The sequence below is a fragment of the Ictalurus punctatus genome, chromosome 10 (genome assembly GCF_001660625.3).
Source record: "Ictalurus punctatus breed USDA103 chromosome 10, Coco_2.0, whole genome shotgun sequence".
Classification (NCBI taxonomy): Eukaryota; Metazoa; Chordata; class Actinopteri; order Siluriformes; family Ictaluridae; genus Ictalurus; species Ictalurus punctatus.
Window position 1 is genome coordinate 1,712,501 of NC_030425.2, and position 22,500 is coordinate 1,735,000.

General features: G+C 43.5%; 1 protein-coding gene across 8 annotated transcripts in view; it reads right to left on the bottom strand.

Moving 5' to 3' along the window:
- nav2a (neuron navigator 2a) overlaps positions 1 to 22,500 on the bottom strand; it is a 106,294-nt gene that overhangs the window by 16,640 nt on the left and 67,154 nt on the right. For 5 of the 8 annotated variants that reach the window (XM_053683388.1, XM_017478795.3, XM_017478794.3 and 2 more), the window contains 12 exons: positions 21,844 to 22,500; positions 21,636 to 21,742; positions 21,433 to 21,541; positions 20,310 to 20,681; positions 19,737 to 19,859; positions 10,151 to 10,277; positions 7,934 to 8,246; positions 6,898 to 7,534; positions 4,301 to 4,639; positions 2,019 to 2,084; positions 1,348 to 1,505; positions 1,039 to 1,218 (listed from right to left, as the gene is read on the bottom strand). The exon at positions 21,844 to 22,500 is cut by the window's right edge and continues 433 nt beyond it. In XM_053683388.1, coding sequence (XP_053539363.1) covers positions 1,039 to 1,218; positions 1,348 to 1,505; positions 2,019 to 2,084; positions 4,301 to 4,639; positions 6,898 to 7,534; positions 7,934 to 8,246; positions 10,151 to 10,277; positions 19,737 to 19,859; positions 20,310 to 20,681; positions 21,433 to 21,541; positions 21,636 to 21,742; positions 21,844 to 22,500 — 3,188 coding nt within the window. Of the gene's footprint in view, positions 1 to 1,038; positions 1,219 to 1,347; positions 1,506 to 2,018; positions 2,085 to 4,300; positions 4,640 to 6,897; positions 7,535 to 7,933; positions 8,247 to 10,150; positions 10,278 to 11,005; positions 11,054 to 13,420; positions 13,650 to 19,736; positions 19,860 to 20,309; positions 20,682 to 21,432; positions 21,542 to 21,635; positions 21,743 to 21,843 lie in introns of those variants that run through there. The other 3 variants (XM_053683387.1, XM_053683391.1, XM_053683392.1) reach the window with 3 other exon arrangements.

Here is a 22,500-nt window from a genome sequence, read left to right on the forward strand (position 1 = left end):
CCAGGGTGTACCCTGCCTTGTGCCCGATGCTCCCTGGGATAGGATCCATTTTCCCCGTGACCCTGAAGAGGATAAGCCGTATAGAAGATGGATGGATGGATGGATAAAAATAATAATAATAAGCTAGCTTGCATGTATAGTTGGATACCAGGTAGATCTTAGTGTTTACTGTGTTGCCATGGTTACAGTGTTGCACGTCGCGTGAGCTGCTTTTTTCCATATCGGCAGGACAAAAAAAAGAAAAAGAAGACGCTCAAGGCAGAGGTTTTCTTTACAGTGACACGCCCGGTACGACACACGCAGGCTTACAAAGATAATGTTCAGCTCACTGAGAGCTGAGAGGAACACGGGTGTGTAGCGTCAAATTACACACCACGGAATCTCACACACCAACACTCTCAGACTGACCACAGGCTCCCTGACAATGCAACCCCCAGACAGGAGAGAAGAAGAAGGAGAACCACCCAGTGTGTGTGTGTGTGTGTGTGTGTATGTGTATGTGTGTGTGAGAGAGAGAGAGAGAGAGAGATGTTCTTTATATCTGATACACTGATCTTGTTTTACAAAACTACTACGACATAGTTTTTGCCCAGAGGGTTGTTTTTTTATGAATGGATGGATTATGTAACGCCGCACAGCAGATGGAGAGGTGGAGCGAGGGATAATGATACAATGAAGGAAAGAACAGACTTGCTAAAGAATGACAGTTAATGAACAACATGACATGGCAGCTCCATCTCTCCTGATTCAACTCGCATTCGTATTCGTATTATCTAACATTTATGATCCTTATTGTTTTACTTTTCCTCAATCCGTCTTCATACATTTCTCCTTTTTCGTTATCATTCAATCTCTCCCACTCTCCAGGAGTTATCCTCGTCCGTTTATCCTCCTTCCAGTTGCCTGATGTGTATTACCCACCGCCACTTAGCAGGAGATGGCTCAAAGTGTTGTGGGAGATTTGAACTCAACCTTCTGCTCAACACCCTTAACTCCAGAGTCACCACCTCCCTCAATCGCTCCATCTTGTTCCCTCACCTTCTTCAAAGCCGTCTCTGAAGGAGGCTGAACGACTAATGACGCGGGTTTTCTCGTCCAGCGAGACGCAGGAGTTCCTCAGGCGGCCCTCGTTGCATGTCTCCAGCGTTGCGTCCTGATTGGTCAGACTGCTGTTGCGCAGACTCACAAAGCTTATCTGAGCTGCTGTGGTGGGACTGGCTGCAAACACACACACACTTGAATACTCATACAAACAATGTTATTACTCTTTTTTTTTTTTAATCTGTGATAAATTTATCTCAGAGCAAGCCTGATTCATGTTGCTGAACATAAAGAAGTCTGGTTTACCGAGCTGTCCGAAATTGAACCGTGTCCCGGACGGCGAGGTCACACTGGAGCCGGTAGAAAACGGTGAGTTACTGACCGAGTCCTGCAATCCGCTGATGGAATGCGAGCGCAGCCAATCACGTGCCTCGTCTGGGCGGAGCTGCGGCGAAGGGGTGTACCTGCAGGAAAGTATCACAGGTCTTCCAATTGACAAATCATTCTCTGGTAAAAAAAAAAAAAATGCTTCAGCATAATACACTCTCAATACTGAAGCACTCTGTGTGTGTGTGTGTCTGTGTGTGTGTGTCTGTGTGTGTGTGTGTGTGTGTGTGTGTGTGTGTGTGTATGTGATGTGAAAGCTGTTATTAAATCTGACTGAGCTGAGAAGCACAAATTTACTCGACATCAGCATGCTAGCAGCTTGTTCCAGGATAAAGCTACACAACGACAGAAGGGGACATCAAAAAGCTGAACTTAAACATAATGTGCTGGCACAGATTGCCCACACACACACTTTCTGTGATAGCAAATTAAATCAAGAAGCTGCTAGATTAGCTGGGTTCAGCAAAGCATTTAGGCAAAGTAACCACTAGGGGGTGCCAATAAAAAAAATTAGTGCAAGGGCAAAAGATAAAACGCACAGAAAACCACAGGTGTTAGTAAGCAGTGGTTAAGCACACAGGCACCTTTACCTGTCCTGTTTCCGAGGCAAGGTGTTGCGGCTGAATTTGGGACTAGCAGAAGGGGAAGAGAAGGGACTAATAGAGGAATTAGGGATTGAAGGAGAGAAAAAGAGATGAAGACGGTTGGGAGGGTGGGTATAAGAAGAAATATGTATACATTATTGGGAAACTCCAGACCTTCGAGCGTCACTCCATTCCAAATACTCTATTTAGATATCTTAACCAAACACTGACCCGATTTCCCAACCTGAATACCAACACAGACTAACATCAACACCAATCGACCATTCAAATATTCTTTTTGCCTCGATCATTCCATCTGGATACACATTTCAAACAAATCCATCCAAATACCCCAGTTTAAACACCCTGTTCAAATAGTCTGCCAATATACTGTCCAACTATACAATCAAATAAATCCATCCAAATGATCTCGCTCGGTTATTCCATCTGTTCATTCTACTGTAACGCTGCAATCCAAAAACATATACTGTACCGTCCATATGCAAATATCCCAAATCCCTGTCCTACTTTGCCTTGCAAAAGTATTCACCCCTTTGGCGTTTTTCCTGTTTTGATGCATTACAACCTGTCATTTAAACAGATTTTTATTTGGATTTTATGTAATGGACATACACAAAATAGTCCAAATTGGTGCAGTGAAATGAAAACAATTACTTGCTTTAAAAATTCAAAAAAATGTAAAATGGAAAAGTGGTGCGTGCATATGTATTCACTCCCTTTGCTATGAAGCCCCTAAGTAAGATCTGGTGCAGCAATTTTACCTTCAGAATTCACATAATCAGTTCAGTAAAGTCCACCTGTGTGCAAACTAAGTGTCACATGATCTCAGTATATATACACACCTGTTCTGAAAGGCCCCAGAGTCTGCAACACCACTGAGCAAGCGGCACCATGAAGACCAAGGAGCTCTCCAAACAGGTCAGGGACAAAGTTGTGGAGAAGTACATATCAGGGTTGGGTTATTAAAAAAAATATCTGAAACTTTGGTCCTTCCAAGGAGCACCAATAAATCCATTATTAAAAAATGGAAAGAATATGGCACCACAACAAACCTGCCAAGAGAGGGTCGCCCACTAAAACTCACGGACCAGGCAAGGACGGCATTAATCAGAGAGGCAACAAAGACACCAACGATAACCCTTAAGGAGCTGCAAATATCTGTCCATAGGACCGCTTTAAGCTGTACACTCCACAGAGCTGGGCTTTACGAAAGAGTGGCCAGAAAAAAGCCATTGTTTAAATAAAAAATAAACAAACATGTTTGCTGTTCACCAAAAGGCATGTGGGAGACTCCTCAAACATATGGAAGAACGTACTCTGGTCAGATCAAACTAAAATTGAGCTTTTTGGCCATCAAGGAAAACGCTATGTCTGGCGCAAACCCAATACCTCTCATCATCCCGAGAACACCATCCCCACGGTGAAGCATGGTGGTGGCAGCATCATGCTGTGGGGAAGTTTTTCATCGGCGGGGACTGGGCAACTGGTCAGAATTGAAGGAATGATAGATGGCACTAAATAGAGGGAAATGATGGAAACCTGTTTCAGTCTGCCAGATGTTTGAGACTGGGATGGTGGTTCACCTTCCAGCAGGACAATGACCCTAAGCATACTGCTAAAGTAACACTCGAGTGGTTTAAGCATAAACATTTAAATGTCTTGGAATGGCCTAGTCAAAGCCCAGACTTCAATCCAATTGAGAATCTGTGGCATTGCTGTACACCAGTGGAACCCATTCAACTTGAAGGAGCTGGAGCAGTTTTGCCTTGAAGAATGGGCAAAAATCCTAGTGGCTAGATGTGCCAAGCTTATAGAGACGTAACCCAAGCTGTAATTGCTGCAAAAGGTGGCTCTACAAAGTATTTTCTTTGGGGTGGTATGAATAGTATTCTGTTTTTTTGGTCTTATTTCTTGTTTGTTTCACAATAAAAAATATTTTGCATCTTCAAAGTGGTAGGCATGTTGTTTAAATCAAATGATCCCCCCCCCCCACCAAAAAAAATTCCATTTTAATTCCAGGTTGTAAGGAAACAAAATAGGAAAATACCATGAGGGGTGAATACTTCCGCAAGGCACTGTGCCTGTCTAAACATCTCATTTAAACACCTAGCAATTTCCATACTTATCTCAAATACCCCATGTTAAATATCCATTATTTAATTAATTATTTAATACCCCTGTCCAAATACCCCATCCGGATATCTATATATCCAAATACCTAAATATCCTATTCAAAGATCTCTGTTGCTTCCTTTCATCTGCCTCACCTCTCCGTCTTGGCGCTTCCAGTGCGAGTGATTGGCTGATGGCCGTTGTCACGCTGATGTCCGCTGCTGACAGACATGTCAATAGAGTCAGAGCTTGTGTGCATGCTGCTGACAGAAGGGTGGCCCCATGTGCCCGTGCCCCCCGAGTAGCCCGAGCCAGGGCTGGACACCTGCTCGCTGCCCCCTGCACCCCCACTACTGCCTGCTGAGGGGGAGTCCAGGAGTCCAGCAGAGGGTACAGAGTGGTGTCCCATTGTGGCATGAGGGTTTGAAATGACCACAGAGTTCTTCAGGTTCTCTGTGGCAGTAGCCTGCTTAGCAGCTTTACCTCCAAAAAGTCTAAAGACAAATAGGACAAGAAGTTTGAAATAAAGACAGGGCGTATGACAAGTACAAATTAAAGAGTTGAGAGAACTTTAGTATTTTCTGACCTTATGGCAGGCATTAATGTTACACAAATGGAACAAATTAACTTAACAGCAAGGTCTAGCTAGTTACCCAGTCAGCTAGCTAGTCAAATAAGTCTCATAAGTCCTTAATTTTTGATATTCATGGATTGTTTCCATTCACCTCCCATCTTACTTTTAAACCACTTAAAACTTATCATCTTACAGTATCTCACAAAAGTGAGTACACCCCTCACATTTTTCTAAATATTTGATTATATCTTTTCATGTGACAACACTGAAGAAATGACACTTTGCTACAAAGTAAAGTAGTGAGTGTACAGCTTGTGTAACAGTGTAAATCTGCTGTCCCCTCAAAATAACTCAAAACACAGCCATTAATGTCTAAACCGCTGGCAACAGAAGTGAGTACACCCCTAAGTGAAAATGTCCAAATTGGGCCCAATTAGCCATTTTCCCTCCCCAGTGTCATGTGACTTGTTAGTGTTACAAGGTTTCAGGTGTGAATGGGGAGCAGGTGTGTTAAATTTGGTTTCATCGCTCTCACACTCCCTCATACTGGTCACTGGAAGTTCAACATGACACCTCATGGCAAAGATCTGAAAAAAGAATTGTTGCTCTACATAAAGATGGCCTAGACAATAAGAAGATTGCCAAGACCCTGAAACTGAGCTGCAGCACGGTGGCCAAGACCATACAGCGGTTTAACAGGACAGGTTCCACGCAGAACAGGCCTCGCCATGGTCGACCAAAGAAGTTGAGTGCACTTGCTCAGCGTCATATCCAGAGGTTGTGTTTGGGAAATAGACGTACGAGTGCTGCCAGCATTGCTGCAGAGGTTGAAGGGGTGGGGGGTCAGCCTGTCAGTGCTCAGACCAGACGCCGCACACTGCAACAAATTGGTCTGCATGGCTGTCGTCCCAGAAGGAAGCCTCTTCTAAAGATGATGCACAAGAAAGCCCGCAAACAGTTTGCTGAAGACAAGCAGACTAAGGACATGGATTACTGGAACCATGTCCTGTGGTCTGATGAGACCAAGATAAACTTGTTTGGTTCAGATGGTGTCAAGGGCAACCAGGTGAGGAGTACAAAGACAACTGTGTCTTGCCTACAGTCAAGCATGGTGGTGGGAGTGTCATGGTCTGGGGCTGCACGAGCGCTGCCGGCACTGGGGAGCTACAGTTCATTGAGGGAAACATGAATGCCAACATGTACTGTGACATACTGAAGCAGAGCATGGCCGCAGGGCAGTATTCCAGCATGATAACAACCCCAAACACACCACCAAGAGGACCGCTGCCTTGCTAAAGAAGCTGAGGGTGAAGGTGATGGACTGGCCAAGCATGTGTCCAGACCTAAACTCTCTTGAGCATCTGTGGGGCATCCTCAAATGGAAGGTGGAGGAGCACAAGGTCTCTAACATCCACCAGCTCCGTGATGTCATCATGGAAGAGTGGAAGACGACTCCAGTGGCAACCTGTGAAGCTCTGGTGAACTCCATGCCCAAGAGGGTTAAAGCAGTGCTGGAAAATAATGGTGGCCACACAAAATACTGATACTTTGGGCCCAATTTGGACATTTTCACTTAGGGATGTACTCACTTTTGTTGCCAGCAGTTTAGTCATTAATGGCTGTGTGTTGAGTTATTTTGAGGGGACAGCAAATTTAAAATTGTAGCAAAGTGTCATTTCTTCAGTGTTGTCACATGAAAAGATATAATCAAATATTTAGAAAAATGTGAGGGGTGTACTCACTTTTGTGAGATACTGTATATATTGATTATGTCTGATCTTATTGCAAGCAAACACAAAATTTGTAAACCAATATTTAAACTAAGTATCACTTTAGCCCACAGAGGGGCAACAGCTCACAGGTTGGTTGACCCCTTGAACACAGTTCTTGTGTGCATGTTTTTATATCATGTGGACCAAATGTCCCCACAAAGATAGGAATATCAGACAGTTTTGACCTTTGTGAGGACATCTGAATGGACTGGAGAAAAACTGGCTTTTTTTTTTTTAAACCACAGCTGTTATTTAAAAAACTGAAAGAGCCAAAGGGGTTCCCTTTGGTTACTGAGGTTAGGGTTAGATTTAGACATAGCATTAATGTGTGCATTAATAACGATGTCAGTGGAAGGTCCTCACAAAAAAACATTTAATGTGTGTGTGTGTGTGTGTGTGTGTGTACCTGCGTAGTGTGGGTGATGAAACCTCTTTATATTTACTCCCTTGTCTCGATGTCTGCGGAATTGTTGAACTTGAGCCAGCCACGTTTTGTCTCAAATTGTCCGTCTCTGAGACTCCGCCCTTATCCTTGTCCGTCTGATTGGTTTTCGCATTGGGGATGGACTCTCGTGTCTTACTGGCCGAGACAGTGACAGTGATGGCAGGGCCTCGGCTGCTCGATCCTGATTCAATGCTGCTGGTGGAGGAGCGGTTGTGTGTGGAGCGGGAAGGTCGTGGTAGACTACGATACTGCAATGTCGACCTGACACTGGTTGCTAGGCAGCCATCCTCCTGAGTCACCATGGTGCACTCTGGTGCTGCTGACCCTTTCAGGCCAGATCTGACTCCACCCACCATCAGCACCGAGGATTTGGGGATTTTCCCCAGTGTGGCTGAGCCACTGATGACCATGACTCTGCTAGCTGGCACCATGGCTGTACTGGAGGTCGTTGCCGTGGCAGTGTGACCAGACATGGACCCAGAGGTGGGTTTCTTAAAGCCGAAGGAAACACGGGACGGGGCAGGGTCGCAGCTTTGGATGTTGTTAACGTGGGGAGAAATGCGGCCTTTCTCTGACACCTTAGCGTCATCCGTTTTAGCTACAAATGACAGACGGCACAAATAAAAGTCTTGTATATTTATTATAACAAGTAACAGTTATTGCGTTAACCTAAATCAATATCATTTGTACTCACATACTGCTTCAGAAACGAGAGTTACTAAAGAATAGGATTTCACCCACTGTTTTAGTAACTCACAGTTATGTAGAATATAGCCTGCTAGCCACTCAGCTGATTAGTGATTAGTGTATGAGATTAGTATGCTAATCTCAAGGATACTAAACCAACCTATGGCTGGTAGAGCATTATAAGAAATATACACAGACCCTCACACACCAACAATTACAAAGTATGTGCATTCAAACAGAAAATGACCACGATCAAGAAGTCCTGTTAGGACAGATGGCCAATGTAGCAGTATAACTAAAGCACACCCACCGGTCCCGTGTGTTTTCATCATGCCTGGTCCTGAGGTGGCTGTCATGTTTTTTGTGCGTGGCGTAGTCACACCGACCTGGGCACTCATACCCCGCCTCCATGAACCGGTCTGAGAGATGGCACCACCCCTCTTCCCAGATCCTCCCTTATCCGACTCGTCCGATACATCAGAAGTGCCATTTTTTTGACGCCATTTTGAGCTGGACTCCATTTTCACGCTACTGTCCGAACTTCCGTCCGATTTCTTGACTTCATCACAAGACCAGCTTGAGTTGCGCTCGGCTGCTGAATGTTTCTCAGCATCGGTCTGTGGCTATAAACGTATAAACCCAATGAGAACATATGAACAGCACGGTTACCATTTGAGAGAATATGTCAAAAGATTGTTTAAGTAATAATTATCTTTCACACATTTGATAATGGCAAGACCGTGCTCTGTAAGTGTATTAATAATGAATCGTGCATTCGGACACACCGTGAAAGATTTTGACTGATGCTTATACGTGCACTTGCATATCTGTAATGACCCGATACGTTATGTACAGATCAATACCTGAAGAGTCAAGTAGTGAATAGCCTCAAGTCTCTAGCACCAATCTCTCTTGGCAAGTCTATTTAATATTACAGATGCACCGATGGATAAAGGCAATTTTTGATGGCCGATAATTTAAAGACATCCGATGATCAGGGCCGATTATATCCTGTCAATCAAAAGAGGGCGGGAAAAGACATGGATTTCGTGCTGTGTGTAAAGATGATATCTCTTGTATGGAATGATGACACAACTACAGTCTGTAAGCTCTGTAATCTCTGCACTAAAATTTTACACTGGAAGTGAGCAGCAGTGAAGCGGGAGTTTCGCTGTCGAGTCAATTTTTTTTGCTGCACTGAATTAAAGCAGCAGTACATTGTTCAAAGATTTAAATGAAGATGAGTTGAAAAAAAGGATATATTGCACAGAAAAATAGATTTGTAGAGTAGTGTATTTCATATGCAGTTAATGTTAATATATAAAAAAGTTGATGTTATATACTACCAGTTTGATGGAAGTGATGAATGTTTTTGTTTGTGGTGAGTGAATGTGAGACTAACAGGAGGTTAATTAATGTAATTAATTCTGTTAATATGAATTAATAACATTCAATAAGTTAAGAAATCTTACTTTAATCTTCAGAATTTAGTTCATGTGTTAATGTTAGTTAGAGTAATGTGTTTTCTGTTTATGAGACCAGTTACTGTGAAACAACTCGTTTAAATGAAGAGAATAAAGTTTTTATTTGCATTTCTTTCAGAATTATGCAATTTATTATTATTAATTTAAAAGAAGGCATAAAAGGCAAAACTGTCGGTATCAGTATCGGCCGATATCACTCTGAATAATCAGTTATCAGTATCGGCTGAGAAATTTAGTATCGGTGCATCTCTATTTAATATCATTCCAACTTCTGATTAATACTATAAATTCAGTATTGAGAATTTGTCTATAAATGTATCTTAACTGCTGGACGTCCTTTCCCTCTTGATATGGGAATTGCACTTAAAGTAATAGATGCTCTACAGCCAGCACTTTCTGTGATAAGCATCCCACTGGTTTCTGCCCCCTATTCATTCACACATCTCTACCAGCCAATCACAGAGGAGATGTGCGGGCAGAAAGCGACTACGTCTGGGAAGCCTCTTCAGAAGGGATCTCTGTTTGGTTTAGGGTTGTGGGTTTCAGTGTAATGTGAATAATATTAATTTTAATTCAACATTAAAGCATCCATGAAACAAGACTGTTTTAGAGCTTTTTTATTAGAGCTCTAAAAGTATATATTCCAGAATAACTTGAGAACATCTTAATAGTCTATTTTGTAGACATTCAATAGACTTCAATAGACTCACTTCAGATGTAGTTTGTGGGTTTTTTCTTGACTTCTTTGTCATCTTACCTACATTGCTGTCTAACACCAGCAGAAACACATTTCAAAGGCTTAGCCTACTGTACTAAAACAACACTCTGGTGTTTATGAAATATGTTAAATATGTAAAATGTTAAACAGCAGCATTTTCCAATACTCTGCAAAAAGTCTAATACCCTCGCTGGTTGGAAACTTCTGCTCTGGCATACTAATCATGATAAAGAAATCGCTTAAACAAGCCACGCCTTAATCTCGCTGCACGTTTATCTGCTGCGTTATATATGTCTTTAGATTTTGTGTGTGTGTGTGTGTTCACCTGGGTGCTCAGGGTTCTGCATGCAGCAGATGTGTGTGTGTACGAGCTGATGGAAGAACTAGTGTTGATGTCATCGGTGTCGATCGTATCACTAACCCCACTGCTGACGGAACTGCTGTCATCCCAACTGATAGAGAGAGAGAGAGAGAGAGAGATTACATTTAATAAATACGGAAATCACACTAATAACAACAAGGAGTTACATGTTCAGTACCGTGTAAGTAGTGCATAGTCACCATTATGGTGATTAGTGTTCCCTTTATGTGTTGGCTTGGCTCTTAAATGTATTTACATTTACATTTACGTAACAGTGTGTTTATAAAACGCATTTGATGTGCATGCTGAATGCCAGCATAGTACATAGTGCAAAACTCATCCGTGATTCCCAGCATTCATTGCGGCATGAATAAATGATGCAGCTAAACTGTCTTACCGTTTTTTCTGCTTTTATTTTTATTGGGTAGCTTGTTGGGTGATGTTCAGAGTCGATCGGTTTATCTGAATGTTTGGTTGATTGTCACCGCTGTTGAGGTTTGTATAACGAGTGTTGATGTGTCGATTAAAAATTCTTGCACAAAAGATAATGTTACGTCTTTGAGAGACACAATCTTTTTTTACAAATCATTAATGCCTCAGCCTCACAATTATTTCCTGCCACATTTTGATTGTATTGCAGGCATTTAAACGTCATAAAAGCAGACAACATCAGCTGGATTGTTTCTTCATATGAACGGACTCATGTAGACACCAAGCAGTGTTAATGAAACACCGAGGATTATTGCTGTGTATGTATAATAAAATGTGAGTACTTATTACCCAGAATGAAAATAGAAATGACAGCTCACTGTGTCGTACCTCATATCACCGAACAGCCACCACATAATCAAACGCATCTGTTCTTCTCGCAGAGCTCAGTAGGCATAAGCAGCCCACAGTGTTACAGCGTGTTTCCTAGCTGTCATGTTTATTTATGTTGCTATGTGTGTTTTGTTTTGATTCATGTCTTGTCTCCACCCATGTCCTGTCATTGGGTGTCTCCCTCATGTGTCTATGTTACTTGCACCTGTTTTGAGTTTGTCCTTTGATTAGTTAGTTATATTTAAACCCTTGTGTTTCTTTGTTCTTGTGCAAAGTAATGGTCAATGTTGTGCCTTCCAGATGCTACTGAGTGGGTTTTTATGTTTTCTTGTTTTTTTTTGCAGTGTTGCAATTCTGGTTCGTGATCTTGTTCTGTTACCTCGTTTGTTGTTTGTAGATCGCCTGACCTCTGCCTATTACCTGTTCCTGAATTTGATTAATATTTTGGATTTGTCTGTCTGCCCTTTAAATAAAACCCCTTTTACTGCATTTGTATTCGTCTCAGCCTCCATTACATGACTTTGCTACAGCATGGGCGTAGCAGCAAGGGCTGACCATGCCTGCGTTCAACTCAGTCCATTTTCCCCAGCGGACTTTCCTATATCCCCCGGCACCCTTCAACAGCACTAAAGTTCCACCCAGAAAGCTACCTGTTTCAGTGCCAGCTATATTTTGAAAGACTGTTGGACCCCAAGCCCAAAGAGAAGCAGTGGCTGAAGTTCCAACAGGATGGTTTCCCCTGCAGAGTTCAATCCAGAGGCCAACGAGGCAGCCTCCCAATCCCTGCTCATGCCAGAGGCCAATCGCATGGCCTCCCAAGTCTTGCTCCTGCTTGAGACTGATGGTGCAGCCGTCCATGTCCTGTTCAGACGTGAAGCTGATGACACAGCCTCCCAAATCCTGCTCCTGCCTGATGGCACAGCCACCCCTGCAGAGCTCCCTCCAGAGGCCTACGAGGTGGCTGCTCCCCAGCTCCTCTGGAAAAAGTCAACATGTTGGACAATGCCTACCTTGGGACCTTGTGTTTTGTTTGGACATTTTACGCAGGAGGGCTGGACTGCCAGGGGGATTGTTTGAAGGTGCTGCATCCTTGGGGGCACCCTTGCCATGTTTGTTTATGTTGCTACATGTGTTTTGGTTTGATTCATGTCTTATCTCCACTCATGTTATATCATTCGTTGTCTCCCTCATGTGTTTCGATTACTTGCACCTGTTTTGAGTTTGCCCTTTGATTTGTTTGTATATTTAAGCCCTCGTGTTTCTTTGTTCTAGTGGAAAGTAATATTCAGCCGTTTTTGTTCTGCGTTTCAATTCTGGTTTTAGTGTTGTGGATTATCTCTGCCACCGTTGTTTGTAGATCGCCTGACCTCTGGTTCCTGTTCCTGAGTTTGAGTCAAATTTTTGATTCGCCTGCCTGCCCTTTAAATAAAATGCCTTTTATTGCAAACGCATCCATCTCAGCCTCCATTACATGACAACAACCCTACATGGCTGCTCTAAACTCTTCGGATAATAAAGTGTGCCCATATTATCGAATATTTAAAATAATAATGTAAACTCCTTCGGCCCATCGGTGGGAGATCACCTGTCAATCACAGTGATACTAGCCAATTATGGGCATCTGTGAGCTTATGTATATCGAAGAGGGAGGATAGCACCATCGTCCGGGTGTGTTACACTGCCCTGTGATGCATCATGAGAAACAGTTCGAAAAGATGCAATTGGCTGACTTCACGTGTCTCAGAGGACATACATGAAGGGGAGTGAAGGGGTAGTCTTCACCCTCCCCAGATGGTGGCTGTTGCATGTTTAGAGAGAGATGACTGGTAGGTGGGAAGTGACAAATTGAGTGAAAATTAGGTAAAAAGAAGTCAATTCCACCATTTATAAAATTTCCATCACATGCTGTTTTTGATAAACATTCTGCTTGAAGCTCATACTTCTAATGATGTGTGTGTGCAAGAGGAAAATTCCTGTATTACAATAAATGGGTACATAAAGCGCCAACACTCTCTCTCTCACTCTCTCATTCACACACACATTTGACACACATGGGTTTCATGCAGAAAGCAAGTAACAGAAGAAAACAGGAGCTGAAAAAGACCAAACACACACACACACACACACACACACACACACACACACACACACACACACATACACACACAAATTCTAACCATCATCTCAAAGCACAAAGAGATGTGTAGTTTGGGAGTTTGGGAGATTTGTAATATGAATGTTTTAAATAAACGGTTATTTGGAGACTTAACAAAACACACACATGCACATCATACACACATTTGAGAATTATCAATTTGGTAATAACTGCTAGCAGTTATATTAAACTGACCTACCTACACACACACACACACACACACACACACACACACACACACACACACACTTGTCTACCTGTCCAGGGATCCTTGGTTGCTGTAGATACCGAGAACTTGAATCACAGTCAATGAGTGAATGGAATGTCGATGCTTCATGGGTGTAGTGCTGAGATCTATCTGTCTATCTCTCTATTTTTGATTCCATCCAGTATTTTCTGATTCCTTCTTCTTTTTCGCTCTCTGACTTCCACTAATATCTCATTCCCTCCCTCAGTCTCTTCACTTTCCTCTTGCAGTCACTCCATTCATCCATTCACTGCTCCGAGTTTACCCGTCCCCCCCCCGCTGCTCTCTCTTGCGCTCTCTCTCTCCCTTGATCATGTGTAATCTGAACCTAGAGCAGACTTAACCAGTGAAGTGCTGGCTACACACACACACACACACACACACACACACACACACACACACACACACACACACACACAGAGAGATACACACATGCACTTACACACGCTGCATTTGACTGAAGGTCATAACTTGTTTCTGACATCCATTTTAAATGAGCTTTTGCCCAGAGAAGACAGTGGCGTTTCTGGATCATGTTCACATATGGCTTCTTCTTTACATGATAGAGCTTTAACCAGCGTTTGTGGATGGCACGGTGAACTGTGTTCACAGTCCATGAGTTCTGGAGGTGTTTCTGAGCCCATGCAGTGATTTCCATTACAGAATCATGCCTGTTTTTAATGCAGGGCCGCCTGAGGGCCTGAAGATCACGGCATGGAATATTGATTTTCACCCTCGCCCCTTGCACACAGAGATTTCAGCAGATTCTCTGAATCTTTTGTCGATATTATGTACTGGAGATGATGAGATATTCATAGTCTTCGCAATTTTACACTGAGGAACATTATTCTGAAATTGTTCCACAAACCGTAGATGCAGTTTTTCGCAGATTGGTGAACTTCTGCCCATCTTTAGCTCTGAGAGACTCCGCCTCTCTAAGATCCATCTTACTGACCTGTTCCCAATTAACCTCCAGCTGTTTCTTTTTACTAACACTTACGTTTCCAGCCTTTTCTTGCCCCCCCCACTTTTTTGAGACGTGTTGCGGCCATCAGATTCAAAATCACCTTATTTTTTTCCTCAGTTTAAACATTTGATATGTTTCATATGCTTCACTGTGAATAACAAACGGGTTTATGAGATTTGCAAATCTTGCATTCTGTTTTTATTGACATTTTACACAGTGTCCCAACTTTTTTGGAATTGGGGTTGGCTGTGTGGAGTGTATAATGTTAATTAGAGATCAGTGTATCTTTCTGGAACACAGAGCTGTTATTACTGCCTCACTGAACATACAGAGCTAAAACAGCACAACCACAGCACATTGCAGCTCTCCATCTGTCTCCCAGCAGTTCTGTCCATTTTTCTCTATCTCTCTGTGCCAATCTCGCCTTCTCTCCACCTATCTCTCTATTTCTGTCTTATACACACTCACCCTAAAAACATAGTTCTGCACAGTAATTTCTGCATTTTTTAAAAATAAAATAGCAGAATAATTTCATATTCACGAAATTAAATATACTAAACAAAATAAATCTGTATTATCATCTAAAAGTTCACCATCAAGCACACCTACTACCTGAGAAGGATGGCTAGACAAAATGATACCATACTGCTGAGGAAGGAAAAACAAAACAACAACACTACAAATAATGTTAACTACTAACTTTTAAAAAGAGCTTTGTCTTACCCACATTTGTATTTATATGTGTAGTGTGTGTTCTCTCATAATTCTTGAGGGAGTGAAGTGTTTATTTCAGGACTGAGGTTTCACGTCTAAATACAGCTGTACTCTATGGGAGGAGACCACTGCCACACACACACACACACACAAAGCAGAAGTTTTTCTCATAGCACACAGACATAAAAGTCTCTCCAATCAACTAACATATGCTTCAGAAGACCTGCCCTGCCTGACCTTTGACCTCTACAAGAAAAAAGGTACCCAGTCAGCCAAGAAAGTGCAGGTAATCCCTTTAATAGCTGTATTTCCAATGAGTTTCCGGAACCTTTCTGTAGGAGAACTCCACAGTTCCTGTAAAAGAACCTGCCTTGATACCACACAACCAAAAATGAGATGTTATTCCAGCACAATGACAGTGACCCAGCAAACATGGAGGAGGCTGAAGCTGCAATCACCCAGTGACTGTGTGCCCCAGTGACAAAACAACTTACACAACATAACATCACAGACCAGGATAAAGCTCTGAGCTCTGCATCTGGAATGTAAGTTGACTACTCATATCAGCATACATGCTAAACAAAATAGTTACAAGGATTCGGTCTGGCATCAACCAGAGAAAAATCAAACGTGATTGCAGGTTGTGTGTGTGTGTGTTGGGGGGGGGTTTATAGTGTGGAGGTTAACCACAACATCCTGTGGAGAGGAAAAATGAAATTAAAAAGTAAATAAGGACAATGAGAGAAAAGCAAGACTGGGAAAAGTCTGTGCTCGTGCACTCAACTATCAGAGAGAATTCCAGCATCAGGCTTAGACAGAGCCACAGGAGCCACAGGAGGTGTGGGAGTGGGTGTGTATTTGTGTTTGAATAAAGCATGAAGATCAATAAGTGTCTTCAGTAACAGCTGGACAGATTTTTTTAAAATCCTGAAGACACTTATTGATCTTCATGCTTTATTCAAACACACACACAAAGTTGCTGTGGTCTCTTGACACATCTTAACAATTATAACACACTGTACTGATCTCAACCAATCATAACAAGCATAACTGACAACCCTACAGCCTTAGATGAAATCAACTGCAAATAAAAGAACAATGTACTAAATGTACAAAAGCTCTTATTGGGCATTGGTAGGTTAAAGAGCAAAATGGACTCGACAGCAATCTTCATCTCCTGTCTCAAACAGTCACCGCCAGAACTGCGCCTGGTGTTCCAGCGCCTCAAACTATCGTTTCCACCTTCCGAGCACACTGTGGATGCAGGAGGAGAGTTCCGACATACCATCATGGCACATGGACAGCTACTGGGAGAGCAGCAGCAGCGTCTGGCGGAACTCGATAGCAATCTCCTATCTCAAATGGTCACCGCCAAAACTGCGCCTGGTGGTCCAGCTAATCAAGCTCCTGGTTCCACCTTCTGAGCACCCATGCCAATGCCAGAGAAGTTTGCAGGCAATCCATCGTTGCAATGTTCCTTATATTTTGCCTGTCATGGAGGTATGTCAGACACTGAAAGAATTGCATGCTTCATGAACCTGCTCACAGGCAAAGTGGTAAAATCTAAAGCTTGGAGGCGAGCCGACAGCTTCCTATGATCAGTTCACCGCTATGTTTCGCCGAGTTTTCGACCACTCACCCGAGAGCAAGGAGGTGGGTGAACGCCTCCTAGCACTACGCCAAGGTCCACTCAGAGTTTTCAAGTTTGCTCTAGAATTTCGCACCATTGCAGCTGAGAGTGGATGGAACGATGATGCCCTTAAAGTCGTTCAGACATCAAGGTTTGAACCATGAGATACTCACAGAAATAGCATATTGAGAGATGAACCTCTCACTGTGGACTAATTGACCTAGCCATCCGTCTGGACCATCTGCTACAAAGTCACAACTGCTATCAAGATTTAGAGAGTCTTCCAGCAACGACTGCCCATTCTGAAGCTATGCAGCTTGGGCGCACCAGGATCAGTCATGGAGAGAGAAAGGAGACACCACAAACACTGTTGTTTCTACTGCAGCCAAGCAGACCATCTCATCAGCCAGTGCCCCTACACACGCAGGGCAGTGCAACCGGTGAGTCCGAACCAGTGTCTTATCACTCATGCATTTACCATGCCCGTAATAATAGAACACTCAGGTACTCCCCTTGTGTTCACAGCACTACTTGACTCCGGGGTGGCAGGCAGCTTCATAGATGAGGAGACTGTTCATCAGCTTGGCCTCCCCACAGAACCACTGCTTCAGCACATCAGGATCCTAGTCATTGATGGAGGACCCATCGGGGGAGCCTGATCACCCACCACACTAAACCGTTACATTTCCAAGTCAGCATACTCCATCATGAGTACACCCAGCTGTCGGTGACCACCTCCATTCAACATCCCATTATATTGGGGCTGCCCTGGATAGAACAACATAACCCACAGCTAGATATCTTACAGAGAGATATCTTACTCACTGGTCTCCACAGACCTGCACTGGTGGTGACCTCCATCTCCATCGAAAGCCTGGAAACACCAGTCAGTGTTCATCTACCCCTAAGTATCAGGACCTCAGGGAGGTCTTCAGCAAGAAAAAGGCCAGTGGCCTCCCTCCACATCGGCCCTATGATTGCATTATTGACCTTCTGCCTGGCATAACTCCACCACATGGCTGGATTTACCCCTTATCAGTTGCAGAACAGAAAGCTATGGAGGAATACATCCAAGAAGCACTTCAACAAGGTTATATTCGGCACTCCACATCCCCCGCAGCAGAAGGCTTTTTTTGTGGCCAAGAAAGAGGGCAGCCTCAGACCATGTATTGACTATTGCTCAACCAGTCAAGTATCCATATCCCCTCCCACTAGTTCCCTCAGTCCTGGAACAACTGAGAACAGCCAAATACTTCACCAAGTTGGACCTCTGCAGTGCATATAACCTGGCAGGATACAGGAGGGGGACGCTCGCCACTGGCCAATATGAGTATCTCCTTATGCCATATGGGCTCTCTAGCGCCCCTTCAGTATTCCAGTGTCTTATAAATGATGTGCTGAGAGACATGCTAGGACAGTTTGTGATTGCATACATCAATGACATTCTCGTGTATTCCCCTACATACAAGACCCATGTCAACCACGTACACCAAGTTCTGAAAAAGCTTCTGGACCACCAACTCTACATAAAGGGGGAGAAGTGTGATTCCATAGGTGCATCTTGTTTCTGAGTTACGTTATCAGTCCTGAAGGAGTGTCTATAGATGAGACCAAGGTAGTGGTGGGACAATGGCCCACTCCCTACTCTGTCAAAAAGTTAAAATGCTTCCTTATCATCACCAATTTCTATCGGCACATCTTTTGGGGCTTCAGTTACATTGCTCTCCCCCTCACATCCCTCCTACGAGGAGGCCCCAGACGTCTGAAGTGGAATCCTGATGCTGCACAAGCCGTGTCCCAGTTGAAAGCAGCGTTCACCACAGCCCCCATCATCAAGCACCCTGATCCCTCTTGACCCTTTACCATTGAGATGGACGCCTCAGAGTCTAGAGTGGGGGCCATCCTATCTCAGCGCTTCCTGGAGAAACCCAAGCTCCATCCAGTAGCATTCTTCTCCAAGAAACTGTCCACAGCCGAACGGAACTACAGTGTGGGCGATCGTGAGCTACTGGCCATTAAATTGCCACTGGAGGAGTGGAGACACTGGCTCGAGGGGGCAGAACACCCATTCAGTATATTCACAGACCATAAGAACCTGGAGTACCTACGGCCATGCGTCTGAATATCAGACAAGGGATTCTTCTTTGCACAGTTCAATTTTACCCTCTCCTACAGACCACACCTTCCCCAACACTGGCGCATAGCCCCCACATTCCATGTACCCCTCTCAAGCCAGTTGTGACAGGCCCCCTTGCCACAGACCAACTAGCTATGACCCCACCGCCACACACACTTTAACCCGCACTGGGTTACCGAATCACAACACACTGTACTGCTCTTACCCAATCACAACACACTGTACTGCTCTTACCAATCACAAAACACTGTACTGCTCTTACCCAATCACAACACACTGTACTGCTCTCAACCAATCACAACACACTGTACTGCTCTTACCAATCACAACACACTGTACTGCTCTTACCCAGTCACAACACACTGTACTGCTCTCAACCAATCACAACACACTGTACTGCTGTCAACCCATCACAACACACTGTACTGCTGTCAACCAATCACAACACACTGTAATGCTCTTACCCAATCACAACACACTGTACTGCTGTCAACCCATCACAACACACTGTACTGCTGTCAACCAATCACAACACACTGTACTGCTCTTACCTAATCACAACACACTGTACTGCTCTTACCTAATCACAACACACTGTACTGTTCTCAGCCAATCAGAGCACACTGTACGGAACACAGCCAAGAGAGCCTTGTGCAGTAGACAGTGATAAATGGACACTAAAATAATATGTTTATTCATATTCTAATATTTTAATACGAACACTACACTAATGTTTTAAAATAACAGTTCTACATTCCTGTAATGATTTGGCAATGATGTACACGTATTACATGGTCCTGCCAGTAAAGCTTGTGGAATTTAATTGAATTGATAAAGTATAATGATCACAATGATGATGATGAAGATGATGAAAGTACCTGTCTGCGTCACCTTGACCTGTCGATACGTGCTTCTGCAACGTTTCTCGCATCAATGCCAGTCCATCTGGGAAACGGTTCATACGACGAGTGTATAAACTCAAACCACCATCAGTCAGGTAGCTGAGAGACAGACAAGGAGAGAGAGAGAGAGAGAGAGAGAGAGAGAGAGAGAGAGAGAGAGAGAGAGAGAGAGAGAGAGAAAGAAAACAAACAATAAGTTGGTACAAACATGGCTAAAGTTAAGAGAGATGTTCTAAACATTCCAGAGGAAATGATCCCATGTGCAACAAACACAGTAGTTGGTCATCTCTTGGCAAAAGCACGGTAAAGGATACAGTTTCCAACCCTTTGTGTGTGTGTTTACTGTTAAACCAACAACACTGTACATACAGCCAAGTAAACGACTTAATGTGAGGCAATTATACAGATGTGTCCACAAAATGCACAGAAGAGTTCCAAAGTGCACAGAAGCAGTTTAACATATAATGCAAAACAAATAGAAAAAAATTAAGGAAATTATTTAAATCAAATATCCCCTGATAATTCAGATAATGAGATTTGAGACCTCACCCACTGCTGAGCTCATCAGTGTGTGCGTTCTTGGTCAGCACATCTCCGTCGCTCACATAGCCACTGACGTCAAGCTCGAGTTCCTCTCCACCCCGCTCTCCCAGCTCGAGCCCGCAGATGGCGCTGCTGCGTGCTGCTAGCTGCCTGCGCAGAGGCGCAGAGTAAAGGTAGCGCATGTGACCCATGCCAGCCCCACCCATGCCTCCATGTGCTGGATATCCATTCCCTGGTGAGGGGGCGTCGCCAGCCTGCAGCCGTGGGCTGGACGGGCCGATCCGATTGGTCCACGAGAGCGGTGCAGCACGAGATGACCGAAAACCAGAACGAGTGTTCGTTTCCGTAGTGACGCCACTATCAAACGTTTCCAGGGCGCTGTTAAAGACATTTGACCACAGTTAGTTTAGATTAAGGATTTAACGCAGATTTATACTATATATACACTATACACTAGATATACACTATATACTGCATGTACAATAGGTATATTAGGAATGTAGCACAGTATTGACTTAGGATTTAATATAGATGGAGAACATCATAATATAAATAAATTTTGATTTAATATAGATGAAAGACATCATAACACATAAAGAGTGTATTGTTTATCATGAAAATGTATTTGTCCAAAAGTTTGATGAAAATCATGTGCATTCCTTCTTTCCTAATGTCTACATGTGTAATGGCAGAATGTGACCACAAGTGGTCGCTTTAGAACAAATGGAAGTTTTAGCTAGCATGCAGGCATTTAACAACTATTTAAAAAGTTCTTAAAAGCTTAACATTCAGGATTATGCCAAATGATGGTGTTGAAATAAAATATATGGCACACCAACCCATTACAGGGCAATATATATATTTATATATTTATATATTACACCACTAGACACAGTATCAAGGCATATTATTTGTTAGACATGTAATCCACTTTCAGTTTGTAAAACAGAAAGTTTAAATACTAAAAAAAAATACAATTATTTCCCCACGCATAGCTGATTTCAGCTCATCTGTGCTCTCACCAGACTTTATTAATACATCATTGCCATCTACTGGATGTATTATGAACTGCAAGAGCAACCAAATTTAAAAACTATGGATCATTATTAACTATATAAACTGCTCGTACCTGTGTGTGATCTGTGTCCCCCTTAAACTGGACATGGTTTCTTCCAGGTTCTGTCGAAGGTCTGCAATGTTTTTAACTGTTCGCAGTCTCCTAGTCTCAGGATCTTCACCTGATCAACACAGATCAGAACCGATAACTTTCCATGTTTCTCTCTTTCAGTCTGTCTGGTAATATTATTTATCTGTCTGACTAACCATACCCACCTGATAAATCTTCAGTGGACATCTGGTTGGTTTTGCTGAAGCTACCTGACCCTCCAGTGCATCCTGTGAAGCCTGTTTCTATGGTGTCGTCCCCATCTGTCTGGGATCTGGAAAGAGAGAGAGAGGTGTGTGTGTGTGTGTGTGTGTGTGTGTGTGTGTGTGTGTGTGTGTGTGTGTGTGTGTAGTGTTCCAGTAATGGTGGTCTTACCTGTACATGAATGGTGCTACAGTGGCAGTGTTTGGGTGGCTGTACTGCTGCTGAGGCTGAGGAAGCTGCACACTAACCGTGTTGCTAGCTGTGGACTGTGTAGTTCCTCCATTACCCACTGAGGTTACGCTGTGGTTCTGATGACATTTGCCCTCTGTAGACGCGAGACTGGAAGAGGAAGAAGAGTGGCGGCTGTCTCCATGGAAACCAACTCCACTGCTTAGCCTCATACTCCGTGGCCTTTCATTGTCTTTGCCACAGAGGGGCGCTCCTGAGCTTTTAACCATGCTTTTACTTCCTGGTTTGGGGATTCCGCTATGCATGGAGGCGGAGCTATCTTTTTTGGAGCTGGATTTGCCTCCTTTGGGAATGAGGCTAGCAATTTTAGAAGTTCGTTTACTCTCTGCAGCTGCTACGCTAACCTCACTCCTGGTAGTCATGTCCTCTGTGGTTACTGCTTCTCGACTCGCTGTCTTTTCGAAAGTGAACATTCGTTTAGACATCTCCTTTCCTCTCTCTTTCTCCTTAGCCCGCTCTTTCTCTTTGTCACTGTCCTTTTCTTTTTCCACACCTTTCATTGAGCACTTTTTAGCCGTTAGGGCTCGGCTAAAGGTGCGCTGTGCAATGCCCTTCAACGCCATCTTTGGGCTGCTGCTT